We start from the raw sequence: 14,876 nt of genomic DNA, 5'->3' as shown, positions 1-14,876 counted from the left end.
TTGTGTACTGTACTAGATCCCAGCATCTCCAGATTTTCTTGTTTATATCAACCTGTATTACTACCACCACACAGAACAAGCAGGGAAGCTGCAACATCAATGTAAACTGTTGTTCCTTCTTGGGTTTCTTCAGTGTAACAAATGGTTCCCATCATGTTGTGCTGGCATCACAACCTATTCTAACATCTGCCTAGAATTTCCATATTGTAAAACCCTCCATTTTTTTTTTCAGTTCCATCTACCTATCCAATAGTCTCTTCAAAGATCCTATTGTACCTGTCTCTTGTATCTGCTTCTTGCTCCTGTTTCCACCACCTTTGCCAGCAGCTCATAACCTGCACTCACCACTTTCTGTGTGAAAAAACTCTCTTACATCTCCTCTATACTTATCCCAAACATCTGAAGGCTATTCCCCCTCATGTTAGCCATTTAAACTCGGGAGGTGGGGGGGGGGAAGCCTCTGTCAATCCACACAATTATTGCCTCTCATCACCTTCTACACCTCTATCAGGTCACCCCTCAATCTCTTCCATTCTGAGGAGAAAAGACAAAGTTCACTCAACCTTTAGAATGCAGTCCAATCCAGGCACATCTTTGTAAATCACCTCTGCAGCCTCTTTATAGCATGCACATCCTTCCTGTAGTGAAGTGACCAGATTCACTCTTCTTGGGAACTTGTAAAACAACGTATTGGTTGATTAATGGTCAAGCATCACAATTTTTAAGAATTGAAAAGTTTTTCTCCTGTTACGCATGGGTTTAGATGTCCTGATAACCTTAAAATTTAGGATAGGGAAATATTCATACAAACCTAAACTGGGCTCCACTAAATGTAATGGACTTGGAATGCTGAACGTTCTCTCTGAGAAATGCTGCCAGTAAGCACACTGCACCTCTGTTGCGTAACTGCTGGAGCCACTGTAGCGGCAGCGCTGCCACTGGTGTGGGCCTGCAGTGAACAAGGGAGTGGAGACGCAGCACTCCAATCATGTCCAGCTACCCAGTCAACTGCTGTCGACTCAAAACAGGCTTTGAACATCCTGCTGAGGGAGCCGATGGGAGTTTTTATTTGAAATCCCATCTAATGGCAACGCCTATTAATCGGCAGCAGCCACGAGTGGCTTCAGACTCTGGGGAAGCAGTTGACTGGACGGGAAGACCCCTCTCCTGGTCTGAGAGGGAGAAGCGGAGGAGACGACCTGCAGGGACGGGTGACTTCAGTGGGACCAGTGAAGGACCTGTGCACATGGCAGGCTGCTGAAGACTCGAGGCGAGGAACCTGTGGGCAGCTGGAGACTGGTTCAAACTGGCTGGAAGGGTACCAGGTATCGGAACCAGGGTGCAAGGAGGTGCTGAAGGGTTCCTGACCGTATCGGAGGTTCGGATCTGGAGCTTAGGTTGCCGATGGTTTGGACTGGATTCTGTGGCTGCTGGGCTTGCAGAAGTAATGGAGGAAAAACTACGGACACTTGGTGTCTCTAGGGGGCTCTCTTGCTTCTCTCTCTCTGTCTGTTGCTGTAAAAGGTGCTTAGCCAATTCCTTGCCAGTGTCAAATCTGTCTGCCTTGCAGCTGGCAAAAAGAAATTTCACGTAATGTTACGCTGTTTTATTACAATGATCATTGAATCTTGTTTATTTCTGTTCTGCCACCCATTTGGCATTTTTGCACACCTATAATTCTACAAATCAGGAAGTCGAGACAAAAATGTACATCCTACTTTTACAGCAATATTTCTTTAGCCTTAATCACTAATTTTGAAAGAAGAAAAAATATCAATGAAATTGAAGTATTAAATTGTTTTTAAAACTCTAAATGTGGTAAACTGTATTAAGTTTCTAAAGTAACGCTATGTGAATGGTGATGGATTACAGCAGTGTTGGAAATTTGCCTTACCTGTGAATTTGTTTCTTTTCCCCCTGTCCTATTTCAGGAGAAGTGGTTTGAGGTTTCATCAATGAAAGTGGCAAGAGCAGGTGTTTCAGTCATTGCGGTTAATGGACTTCTTTATGTAGCAGGAGGTCGGACATCAGGTCAAAATTCCTCAGCTCCAGTTACTCTAGACTCTGTGGAAGTGTATGATCCTCACACTGACACATGGATGGAAATTGGGAACATGATAACTAGCCGCTGTGATGGCGGTGTCGCTGTCCTTTGAATGTTCATTCCCATTTCTGGTTTTAACAATGCAGAAGATTCATGTCACTTTAAATTGTCATCACGTCTCCAAGGAGATGAAGGAAATATTCATGAGTTTATCTTGCTACTTCTGGCTTCCAACTTTCCTCACAAGGTCATTGTCACAGAACACAAAAAGGGTTGGCTATTTGCACTTCAAGCAAGCTCTTCCATTTGAAAAGTCATGGCTGATCTATGACCACAATTCCTTCTTTCCTCCTCACCCTCTATTTCTAATGACTTCCAAAAATATTTCAATCCCTTTCTTAAATGTTATTCATGATTGAGCACGGCTCACATAAATAACTTGAAACATTGTTCAGTGATGGAAATTATTTTTTGGTTGTTGTGTGCATGTTTTACATGAACTTTTCATGGAGCCATACAGCATAGAAACAGGCATTCCAGCTGATTGGATGTGTTAACTGTCAACCACCCGTTTTACTATTGTGACATTCATCCCTCTTTTTAATGCAGCTGAGTGAAAGTTTTTCATGTTTTCAGTGATTTAACTTAACCAGAGCCATTCTTGTACTCTCCATATTTGGAGATTATTTTGATTATTGCTTTTAACAGCACACAACTGCATTGTGAATTTAATGGAACCATTGGTATTGACTAGCAGTATTTTCTGCTTAAAAAAAAAGGAATCCCTATGCCATAAGTGCTCTGTGATTAGTAAGGCATTGCTTAAGATGGTATGTGAGTGGGAAACAAAAAGGTTGACAATTACCGTTTGAGATCCAATTGTTACTGAAATATTTTGGTTGTTAACAATTGTCATTGGCCCATTTCCTTTGGAGTTATGAAACGTGAACATAACGAGTCAATAAAGTATGATTAAACAGTGGTTTTCAAACCTTTTCTTTGCACTCACATGCACTTATGGCATAAGGATTGCTTAAGGTGGATTGTGAATTTAGGGAGGCAGTTTGAAAACCACTAATCTAAACTGTACTTCACTCATATCTCCCAAAAGAAACAATTCTGAGTCGTGTGGAAACTCCACTTTTGTAATTTTTTTTCAATGATATTACCCCAGGTCTATCCAGAAGGAACTCACCTTCGTACATAACATGTGGAGTTGATAAAGGTTCCAACCTCTACACCGCATCTGAAACACATATCTGAAATTTCTGATTTTGATTTATGTAATTTTTGCGGTGTGAGGTACATGAAATTGTGCTGCACCAGCATGTATCTAGCAATGACAATCCCTGTCATGCTGTTTAGACTCGAGTCTTCCCACCAATTTTCGTTAATCATTGTACCAAGTCTGACTTCCATCTCTCCCTCGACTAGTTAATCACGATTTCGGGCCCTCTGGAGTAGGAAATACATTCTAGAAATAAACTTACATACATTCTCCTGTTGATTTTGGAACTCCATGATGCTACACTCTATAAGAGTCGTTGTTTGTCCTAATTTGATCTCTTAAGAAAGATCTCAAATGTAGGAAGCAAAAGAATGTTTTATTAGATAACCCAAATTTAAATTTCAATTGCTCGAATTAATTAGTTGCCCTTGATCATAACCGTCCTTGATACACCTGATCCCTTTCTGGCACCAGGTGTCCAGGATTTTGTTGTCCAGTATCATGGGTATTAAATTGTTCTGGGTCAAGGGCGTATTAGGAGAGAGCCCCACCTTCAAACCAATGCAATCCCTATTTGGTATATATGTTTTAATATGGGGTTATTTGTCTTTTTGGAAATTAATTTGCTGTTCCACTTATATATAAATTCTCCTGCTGTCCTTTTGCTGATCATATGTAGTCCAATTTGTGCCCAAAAAGGGGGCCCCCTCCCTCAAGCATGAGGTGATAAATCTCGCCTGGAAGCCCAATAATATTTTTTTTAAATAGATCCCCTAATTTATATGCCCATGTTAATTTTTCCATGGAGACTCTAGCCACCTTCCCATTCCACAAAACAATTGAGCAATTGACACATTCATTGAGCATTTTGAAGAATCACTGGTGCAATGGAATGGGCAACATTTGGAAAAGATATTGCCGATTTAGCATCACCTTCATTTTTATACAATTTACTCTGCCCAGTAATGTTATGGGCAGAGTTTTCCATCTAGTCAAGTCCTCCTCTATCTTCAAGAACAATATTGCTTAAATCTTTTTCTACTTTTCCCCTTAAACATTTGATGCCTTCCTGTTGCCACTTAAATTGGCTTCCTTGTTGATAATGGTTTGAAATCCTTTTTAGTCAAAGGCATAATTTCATTTTTGTCCAAATTTATTTTAAATCCTGAGACCCTCCCATAATCTTCCACTGTGGTCCTTAGTCTGGCCAACAACCCACACCCCTCACTCCAGGGTTTGTCAAATATATTAACGCATCATCAGCAAATAGATTGATTTTTTTGTTCCACCTTATACCCTTTTATGTCTGGATCCCATCAGATGGTTTCTGCCAGTGTTTCAATGGCTAATATAAACAGAGCTGGCGACCAAGGGCAGCCCTGTCTACTAGATCTACTCAGCGGGAACATTGGAGATATTTGTCCATTTGTGATCATTTTGGCTTGGGGTTTATGATATAATGTTTTCCCCCAATTTATAAATGTTTGACCCAATCCACATTTTTCCAGTACCTTAAACAGGAAGTCCCTTTCCAATCTATCAAAGGCCTTTTCCGCATCCAGAGATGCAGCCACCCCCGGGTCCAACCCTGACTGTGCCAGATGTATTATGTTAAGCAATCTAGCTACGTTATTTGCAGTTTACATTTTTTTGAATGAAGCCAGCCTGATCGGATTCATAAATTTTGGCAAGTATTGGCAATTTGGCAATTTTGGCCAATCTATTGGCCAATGCTTTTGCTATAATTTTATAATCTGCATTCAAAGATATAGGTCTATCTTTTTTTGGGACATATTAATAATTGCTGTTGAAAAAGACTCTGGAAGAGTATGTGTTTCTGCTGCCTGATCTACCACCTTCATAAGAAGGGGTATTAAAAGGTCCTTAAGTTCTCTATAAAATTGAACAGGGAATCCATCCTCTGCTGGGGATTTGCCCACCTGCAGCGTTCTCCGAGTTTGTTCAACCTCTTCTCTTGAGAAGGGGGTATCCAGTCCCCCTTTCTCCTCCTGATCCAAATTTGTGAGTTCTAATCCCTGCAAGAAGTCATCTACTTTAGTAGGGCCTCCCTTTGATTCTGATTAATACAGTTCTTTATAGAACTTACTGAATGTATAATTCTTTTGGTTTATACAAAATCTTGCCTTTCCCCGTTTGAATGATGTTAATTGTCCTTGAGACTTTTTCCGACCTCACCTGCCAGGACAAGGCTTTATGGGCTTTTTCCCCCAGCTTTGATCTTAAAATCAACTTTTCCATTTTGTATGTTTGTAATGTATTATATTTGAGCTTTTTATTTACTAAATCCCAGTATTTCCGTGAGACCCCAGTCTTTAATATTTTTACAATTGAGCTATGTTCTGTTCCAAATTATTAATTTCTTTCCTTTTTTAATCCTATAGAATATCTAAGTTATCTGGCCCCTTAAATAAGATCTCAACGTATGACAAATTAAAAAATTATTTTCAGCAGAACGATTCTATCTGAATTCTAATAAAGCTACAAAATTTAAGCTTTCCCAACAGCAGTGAATTTAGTCACCATCTATATGCCATAGGTTGCTTATCTGGCATTATAGTGGTGAAGGTAAGGGGTGAATGATTGAATGATCGAACAGCAGCTGAGCCTTGTACTTGGACTTCACTATCCTACATTCCAATAGGGCTGACACCAAGGAAAAAAATATTCTAGTGTAGGAGTCGTGTTATATTGAGTTAAAGGAATAATCTCTTTCTCTTGGATTTTGCCTTCTCCAAATATTTATAAGTTTCAGGTCTTTCATGAAGGCCAGTATGGACTTTGCTGCCTTGGCCCTCGGCACTTTTCTGGCTGATTTATCTATGACTGGATCCAGACAAAAATTGAAATCCCTTCCAATCAATATATTTTCATTTCCAACAGCTACTTACAAAAATATTTCTTGTATAAATTTTTCATTGTCAAAATTTGGGGCATATATATTCATATATATATTCTGTATATATTTGACAATGTATCATTACATGATTTCTTTTTGGTGTTTTTTTTTCCTTTGCTTTTCGGGTCCATCATCTTCACCCACTGCCATCCCTGTCAATGGCTGCTTGAGCTCAACATCTTTTTCTTCATTCATTATTATTTTGACTGCTTCTTTTCCCTCTTTCACCTCTTTTTGAAGTACCTTGGGTCAGTCCGTCCTGTGTTATCATCACCCATCCCTCTCACTAGATCTTTCTTATAACGGTGGATCCTCATTCCCATGCTGACTCTGCCATTGTTTTTGCCTCTCAGCTGGTTCTCGGTTGACCTCCTCGCCTTGTCACATGTCACCACTTTCTCCTTTCTCTAACTTGTTGTTGTCTTAACTCTTTTTCCCATTATTTGAACTTCTTATTGTTTTTAACATGTTTCTTTCTCTATTCTAATAAGTTTCAGGGTATCTTTCTATCTTTTCCTATCTTTTAACTTTCTATCTCAGGAGCTCTGTCGTTACCTTACTACTTCATGGCCACCATTTTTGAACCGTCACGTGATGGATCCTTCAATATGTTGGCTGCTTTTCCTAGTGATGCACTCAAAGACTGAGTTTGAGAAACCATTAGGTTTTTATTCACTAAAGAACAAAGGCACATCCATACTACTCGACTGTCCTGCACTGAGGAGGAGGGGGCTGTGGAACAATCACCTTTATACAGGAGCCTGTGGGAGGGGCCACAGTTACAGCTGGTCAATGGGTATGCCCAACAGACAAACACATACAACAGGTGTTTACCACACATACTCAGCTGGAGATATAGATAGAGTCCATGGAGCAGAGGCTTGTTTTTATTATGTTCTCACCTGAATTCATTACCTTCTGAATTTGAGCAGAGCTGCTCCCATATTATTATGTGATGCATCCAGAACAAATGCTTTTAAGTGGTGCACTTGTAGAAGTTGAAGATGGGCAGTGGAGAGAGGATGCAGTGGAGGAAACATGCTGAATTTCTTTAGTCTTCAAATAAAGGAGAGGTGTTGATGCAATTTATTAACCATAATTTGGAAAAACTTAAGTCCACCTACTCTTTCGATATCAATGCCTTTCATGTGGATCCTGCCTCATCTTCTGAAATCAGGGATCATCTCCTTCATCATATTAATGTTGAAAGAGAGGTTGTTATCTTGGCACCATGCTACTAGGCTTTCAAGATGATTTCAATACTTTTGCTGAGAAGCAATGAAAACAGAGCAGGACTTTATAATAAATATTTTTAAATTAAGATATTAACCATTTCAGAGCTAGTGTTGGTCAACAGGTAAAACCTGAAGCAGACAGCAGTGTTTTGAATGAGGTCAGCAGTAGGTGCCTTTCTGGTGAAAACTTGGTTGAAATGATTGAGCCTTGAGGTAAAAATATCATGGATATAAGGGTCAAAGGCAGATGAACTGAGTCTGGAATGGAGGTGCCTGACTTTAGTGGTGAAATAGACGGATGGTTGAAACAGAACTCCGAGTGAAATGTGACTGCAATACGGTGAAAGGTAGTTGAAGGGACACCAGATGTTGCATGTACAAGTCTTTATTCAATCTATCTCAGTACAAGCATATATCATTGGGAGATCAAGTGGATGGACGTACCTGAAAATCAAAACATCAAATATGATAACTTTTAGATATTTTAATGCATAACAGCTGATTGACAGCCCATCAGTTGTGGGCAAGAGCATTTTTTGATAGAGGTTGATAGCCAGGTAGCTCTCTGGGGCCTCCCCTGGTCCAATGCATCAGTTTGAAATGAAGATGAGTTGCATTTCAGTGTTGTCAAAAACCTTAATTTTAAAATGTCAAGAAAGGCTTTAATATCTGGTGCTTTCACCTACTGCATCCCTTATCCTGAAGTCATCAGTATGTTTCTGGCCTGCAGTTTCAAAATCCTCATTTGCTTTTCCAACTTGGGAGTCTCTTTATTCCCAGAAATGCATTGTAAATTTGGAAGAAGATACATTAAATCATATTTCAGAAGATTTGAACATTAATTGCACAATGTGAACCTAAGATGTGGCAAGGTGGTGAATATAAATCTTTATTATTCTCCTTTATTTTATCTGGTGATGAAATGGAGGAATTTTAAAAGTTGATATATTTTGATGTTTAACCAGGTTATGGTGATTTGGATTCTTTAAAGTTGGATTGAGAGCTTTTGTTCTTCAGACCATGACAGAGGAGCAGAAATTCAGCCCATTCAGTCTGCTTCATTATTCAATCATGAGCTGATCCATTTCCCCACCCATTCCCACTGCCTGTCTTTCTCCCCTTAACCTTTGATGCCCTGACTAATCAAGAACCTATCAATCCCTCCCTTAAATACACCCAATGATAACCTCCACAATGTCCTGTGGCAACAAATTCCATAGATTCATTAACCTCTAGCTAAAGAAATTCCTCTGCATCTCTGTTCTAAATGGACGCCCTTCAATCCTGAAGTTGTACCCTTTTGTCCTGGACTTACCCACCAAAGGAAACAACTGTTCTAAATCTACTCTATCCATGCGATCAATGAGAACTTCCTTTATTCTCCTAAATTCCGATGACCACAGGCCAAGAGCCATCAAACCTTCCTCATATGAAATCCTTTCATTCCCAGAATCATCCTTGTGAGTCTCCTCTGAACCCTCTTTAACATCAGCACATCTTTTGTTAAATGCACCCAAAACTGCTCATAGTACTCCAAGTGAGACATCACATCCCTACTCTTATATTCTTTTCTATTGAAATGAATGCCAGAATTACATTTACCTTCTTTACCACTGACTCAACCTGTAACCTGTTTTGAAGTGAACTCATTTTTTACCAATCCAATTAAGTAATGTACATTTGGGGAGGGAGTCTAAAAATATGAACAAAAAGGAATTTGGCTGATAGTGACAAGATATCTGAATTTGAGTTGTAATTTTAATATACTGTATGGAATTCAGTTTTCTGTGCTGATCAAGGCAATAGGCACAAAGTCAATGTCACTTCAGAAGTTGCAGTGAACATTAAAAATGTAAACATCAAAAAGACAACAGTAGTTTTCTTGACTAACTTTATTAACTGAAAAGATCTTACACTGATGTCCCTGTTTTTTTCAAGTCTTCCTGGTCAGAAATGTCTTCAGCTCGATTGTGCTATGAACGAAAGAAAGATATGAACAACTTTAATAAAGGGCTCATTTAATGCTCAGATTCAATTAAAAAAATGAGAAGCATGGTTTGATTTAAGATATGAACACTTTATAGAATGTTATGAATTCATGTCTCAACTATTTCTCACTTTAACAAATTGAAATGTGTAGTAAGTTTCCTGAAAACTCTCTCATCCAAAAATGATTCTGTTACTCCCTTCACAATAAGCAGAGATTGTTTGTCCATTGCTTCCATAACCCTATTAATTTATAAATTAAAACAAAAATTTGTTTAAAATGTGGTTGACTAACATAAATACAAACTGATCAAGGCAGAAATAACAGGTCAAAAAGCATGCACGAGTTAAAAAAAGTTAAACGTTTCAATATAATGATTGAACCTGTGAGAGATGAGGAAACTTGACATAAAATATGAAAGATGGGGAAACTAGTGCAGACATGTGGAGTGATGGATTAAACCAGTATGAACAGGCTAAGCATGGAAATTAGAATGCAGGAAGCAGAGTCAGCCTATGTAAGATAAGAATCTTCTAGTCTTTTCCACAGGATCAGTGAGCCCACCTTATGAATAAGATAAGGAGAGGTTAAGGAATAATAGAATGATGTAGGAAGTTGAGATAATCTGGATGAGATAAGGGTCTCCTAGCCCTAGACAGAAGTACCAAGTTCTACATATATAATTAGTAAGCCTTACACAGATTTATCAAGTTATGTATATTAAATTAGTAAACCCTAGACAGGATTAGCGAACTCTGCATATGAAGAGACTGTAGCTCTGAGAGTCGGAAAGGTGTGAATGGGGACAAGGGCAAGGTTGTGAATAAGGACAAATGAGGATAATGACATAAGAAGACACCGACAGGATACCCCCCTGGTCCTCCAGGTGCACAGAAACAGCACGTAGGCAGGCAGGATTACCTAATGCCAAACCTCTCCAGGAGGTAGAAGAATGTAAGGGGGAGGGTATTCCTAAACTGAAATGAACTGTATAAAAGTTGGGTGAGCCCCAGTGTATGTGTGTATTCCCATGGTAAGGGGAAGCACCCAACTTTGCATTGTTGTTTAATAAATGTTCTTTGTTCTCAATTTTTGTCTCGAGCAATTTCTGTGAAGGTACATCTGTTTCTAATGAACCAAAACAAACTTTTTCTCACTCCACAAATTTTGTCTTCTCTGCCTGTATTTCCAGCATTCTCTGCTTTCATTTCAGTTTTTCAACAATCACCTATTCGATATGTGTTAATGATAACATAATTGCACAGAATTCCCTTGTACCAGATTCAAATTCATTGTCATAACTATGCCAAATATTGTAGCTGTGAACCCAGGAGAACTTGTAGCTATTCACATTGATAAAAGTCTGGCTGTGCACATCCTGTAATAATCACAGGATAAAATGTGGAGTAATCTTGATCTCTCCAGTAACGTAAAACAACTTCATTTGTTCTCATGCATAAAAGCCCTGGAGAAACTCAGAAGGTTTTGCAGTGTTCATTGGAGGCAAAAATATATAACCAACATTTTGTACCTGAGACATTCATAAAAGAATGATCATAAAGTAGGCAGGCTCCTGAATAAAAAGGTGGTGGAGGAGCACAGGCTGACAGCCAAGAAGTGTGTGATGGAATATTTGGGAATGTATTTGGGAGATAAATTGGTAAAATTAGAGAGGGTTACATACATACACTTTAAAACAGATCTTATTAGAAATATTGGAGAATTCATATCCACAGTACTTTGAAGAGGAATTGTGAGGAATTCTATGCACATTTCACAAGTATGTGCTAATTGAAATGATGTCATGAAATGAATGGACTATTGTCTTGGAAGAGCCAGGTTGTACATTTTGGACCTTTTTGCAAAATCTTTGACCTCTCTGCAAAGTGCTCACTCAGAGGTCATTGAGAGGTTATTGTTTACCTAAAACAATAGATGGACTAGAAGACTGACTCCTATTGTTTGCTGGAGAAGGTCAGGGGTTTTTGCAAGTGAGAAAGAGAAGGACAGAGAGAGAGAGAGACAGAAGGGAATCTTTGACTGTGTGTGACACAGAAAGCTGTAACAAGCCAGGATAAGCTTGTTGGAACTGAAACAGAAGCTCCAGAGTGGCGGATGGCTGGAAGTACTGTCTGTCTGATGTTTCTCTTGGAATAAGTGGTTCATCTGGAGAACCCTAATGGGGCAAGTTTCATCAGCAAGACAATGAGATGACTAATGGTGGTACCTCAGTTGTGGAAATCCTGGAACAACACATCTCTCTCTGCAAACCTACAAGAACCTTCCTGAGCAGTAACCATTTACCATTCAAGCACCAAAGCCTGGTGAACTTAACACATGCTAAATTCTGTGCACAGTAGTGTTAGAAGTGATAAGTTAAAGTTTAATTCTGTTTTCATGTTTAAGAATAAATAAAAACAACTTTTGTTGAAGTAACTACTTGTCGTGGTGAATATCTATTGCTGCTGGGGTAACAGGACATTGCTGGGCTATTGCTCAAAATTTAACAAAACAAGGTGCTTAAAAGGACAAATATATCAAGTCTCTGAGCCACCGCTGGACACTGCCTGGTAACACATTGACTGCCTGGTAACACATTGCCTCCCTTGATGCCAAATATACTGAGGCTGTCTGCTGATTGGTCAAAGCACAGCAGCGGCAGGTGGCCCACCAATCAAACTGGCAGATCAATCCTGTTAAAATAAGGACCATGATCACATATGGAGGAGAGGGCATTATGTGGTTGGGGGATGGTAATGTGTGGCTGAATGATGATGACCATGAGGAGGCAGAGTCTCATTACATGCATCCTCCACCCTGCATTCCTGAAATTCTACAAGCCCAGCCAGTGACCATGCAGTTTCAGACACAGCTCTCCCAAATTGGGGGGTAGCCAAGAATGGAGAGAGGGCGAGTGCACTGGCGAGTGGCAATTATGATGTCGTAAAGACCCAGGACTAATCCTCCAAGGAGTTAACCAGGCTGGGAGATAGATATTGCCAGAGGCCAGGCAAGCACCTGGCCATATGGTAGCTCCTGTTGTGAGTTGAGGGGGCTCCCAATGTCTGCCTCTCCCATCTGGAGGCCAATGCCCTGGGCAGCCTGTTGGCACAGTAGTCACCTGGGCAGCCTGTTGGCACAATAGTCACCTGGGCAGCCTGTTGGCACAGTAGTCATCTGGGCAGCCTGTTGGCACAGTAGTCACCTGGGCAGCCTGTTGGCACAGTAGTCACCTGGGCAGCCTGTTGGCACAGCAGTCGCCAATGCTCTGTGGGTGCCTTCTGAAGGGATTGATGAGATGCCTACCCTATAGGACCAGATGGTGGCTGCAATGCGAGCCAGGTTCCCCATGCTCCTGCAATGGGACCTGAATGGTCGGCTGCAGTAGCACATGATCAGTGAGGGCATGAAGGTGATTAGGGAATGGGCTCTCATTACCAGCATCTACAGGACACCCGCGGGCGCAACTTCCCCGAGGATGCTGGGGTGACTACCACCTTGGTGGGCCACATAGTGACTACTGCCAGCCAACGTCAAGGGGATGGTCTTGATGGGACTGGCAACAAGTAAGACTGTTCAGGAAGCCATCACCCTCATGGAGGACCTAGAATATTTGGAGTGTAGGGAGCACCCGCACAGGGGGTTCCCGCACAGGTTCACTGTGCCAACACTAAGGTCAGTGAGACCACTTTCCTACTAACCCGCATATTCTGGCATGGATCATGCCTGCATCCAGAGCATCTGCACCTCCATCATGCTCATGCTGTGGCAGGGGCATTATGAGAGGAAAGCCCTGCCAGGGCAGAGCACCCATTGCGCCATCCACCTCACCTCAGACTAGTCAGCCTTCTGCTCCTCCCCATCAGAGGTGGTCCCTGCTGTCTTCAGGGCAGAGATTATCTCCCTGGTATGATATGGGCTATTCGAAGTTGCACCAGTGTGGTGGAACACTGTATTGCAGTCATTGTACTGGTTGGCCTGCCTCTGATACTGTAACTCCTCCTCCTCCAGCATCCCTAATAAAGGCCCCTCCCTCAGTACTGCTTTGGAATCGGGCCAACAACATGTAAGCTATGACTGAGTTTATAGTGATTAAAGCCTGTTAATCTCGACTTCTGGCCTGTTGGGTCTAATTGATATCACTACAACCAGATCCCTCCTCCCCCCACTGCATGTCACATCTCCGCCCCTCATTCCCTGTCCCACCTGGGTGACCCACCTGGTAACAGCATCCCCATTCTTGGCATGAATGTACTCAAGGGGCAGTTGCTGTGTACCAATAAGGAGAAATTCATCTTTGGATTCAACCAGGCAACTATCATTGTCAGAGCTAACAAATGGTCTCCTGTCATTAAACACCAGCCCCCACCCCTGCCAAGGTCGTTTGCACCTGGCAGTATCGTGTGTCGGGAGGCACTGAAGTGATCATCAAAGCGATTGAAGCATTACTCTGTGATGGAGTAATTAGATGCTGTGTTCGCCCCCACAACAATCCCGTCTGCAAGAAGATTGGCATATGACAATAGACTATTGGAGGTTTAATAAAGTCCCTCCCCCCCCCCCCCTCAACCCTTGCTGCTGCACCCAATACACCTTCTGTTGGCTGCCTCATTCACAGCCCCATGCTCTGCCATGGATTAATGGCCTGCGATTAAAAAAATGTTGCCCTCTTCCCCCCCCCCCCCCTCCGACATCGATGTCACCTTTGACATTGATAATATACCCCCTCCAGGGTGCCATCAAAGAGATCGTGGTGCAAGCCCTAAAATCCTTGTTCTCAAGACTCCGATCACATGGCTAGGCAATTAACACAGAGAAGATCCAGGGCCCCAGCCAGACAGTCCTCTTCCTCGGTATTCAATGGCATTCTGGGCAGAGGGACATTCCGGAGGTGGCAAAGAATAAAATTTTAAACACTGCTCTGCCTGCCAATAAAGCTGAGACCCATAGCTTCGTTGGCCTGTTAGCCTACCGGTGGCAGCACATTTCCCACCTCACCGTTCTGCTACACCTTCTTTATGCAGTCTCCAGGAAAAAAGCCATATTCCACAAGAGTCCCAAGCAGCAGATGCCATATGACATAACTAAGAAGACCATTGAGCAGGCACTGCCGCATGGGTCCCCTTTAAACTCCAAGTTTCCGCCACCACCACAATGGCCAAATGGTCTCTGGCAGAAAATTAATGGTTGCAGAATTCCACTCGGCTTCTGGACCAAAACCCTCCCTGAGCCCACCTCCTGCTACAACTCTTTGGAATGCCAGCTCCTAGTGTGCTATCTGGCATTCCTACATACCAAGGGAATCTCATGCCCCCTTTGAGCACTCGTAAATCCTTTCTTAAGCTCCTTCCTGGTTAACATATACTTCTCATGAGCCCTTCCTGTTTCTTACTTCCTATGCATGCTTCTTTCTTCCTCTTGCCTAATTATGTCAACTATGGTTCCCTTTTCCTACCATCATTTCC

The 14,876-nt window shown here is 41.5% G+C and overlaps 2 protein-coding genes across 4 annotated transcripts in view; one reads left to right on the top strand and one right to left on the bottom strand.

Moving 5' to 3' along the window:
* ipp (intracisternal A particle-promoted polypeptide) overlaps nt 1-14,876 on the top strand; it is a 78,251-nt gene that overhangs the window by 27,234 nt on the left and 36,141 nt on the right. The window contains exon 8 of one of the 2 annotated variants that reach the window (XM_069938765.1): nt 1,932-11,838. The exons of the other annotated variant lie outside the window; for it this stretch is intronic. Coding sequence (XP_069794866.1) covers nt 1,932-2,156 — 225 coding nt within the window. The 3' untranslated portion in view covers nt 2,157-11,838. Of the gene's footprint in view, nt 1-1,931; nt 11,839-14,876 lie in introns of those variants that run through there. 2 annotated transcript variants of the gene reach the window in all.
* Nucleotides 9,302-14,876, bottom strand: part of LOC138763871 (riboflavin-binding protein-like) — a 34,040-nt gene continuing 28,465 nt past the window's right edge. For both annotated transcript variants that reach the window (XM_069938771.1, XM_069938769.1), the window contains one exon: nt 9,302-9,397. The gene's annotated coding sequence lies outside the window, so the exon portion shown is untranslated. The remainder of the gene's footprint in view (nt 9,398-14,876) is intronic.

This window comes from Narcine bancroftii, chromosome 5, assembly GCF_036971445.1.
Source record: "Narcine bancroftii isolate sNarBan1 chromosome 5, sNarBan1.hap1, whole genome shotgun sequence".
NCBI lineage: Eukaryota > Metazoa > Chordata > Chondrichthyes > Torpediniformes > Narcinidae > Narcine > Narcine bancroftii.
Note: the sequence above shows the minus strand (reverse complement) of the source record. Positions and strands in the feature narration are given on the sequence as shown.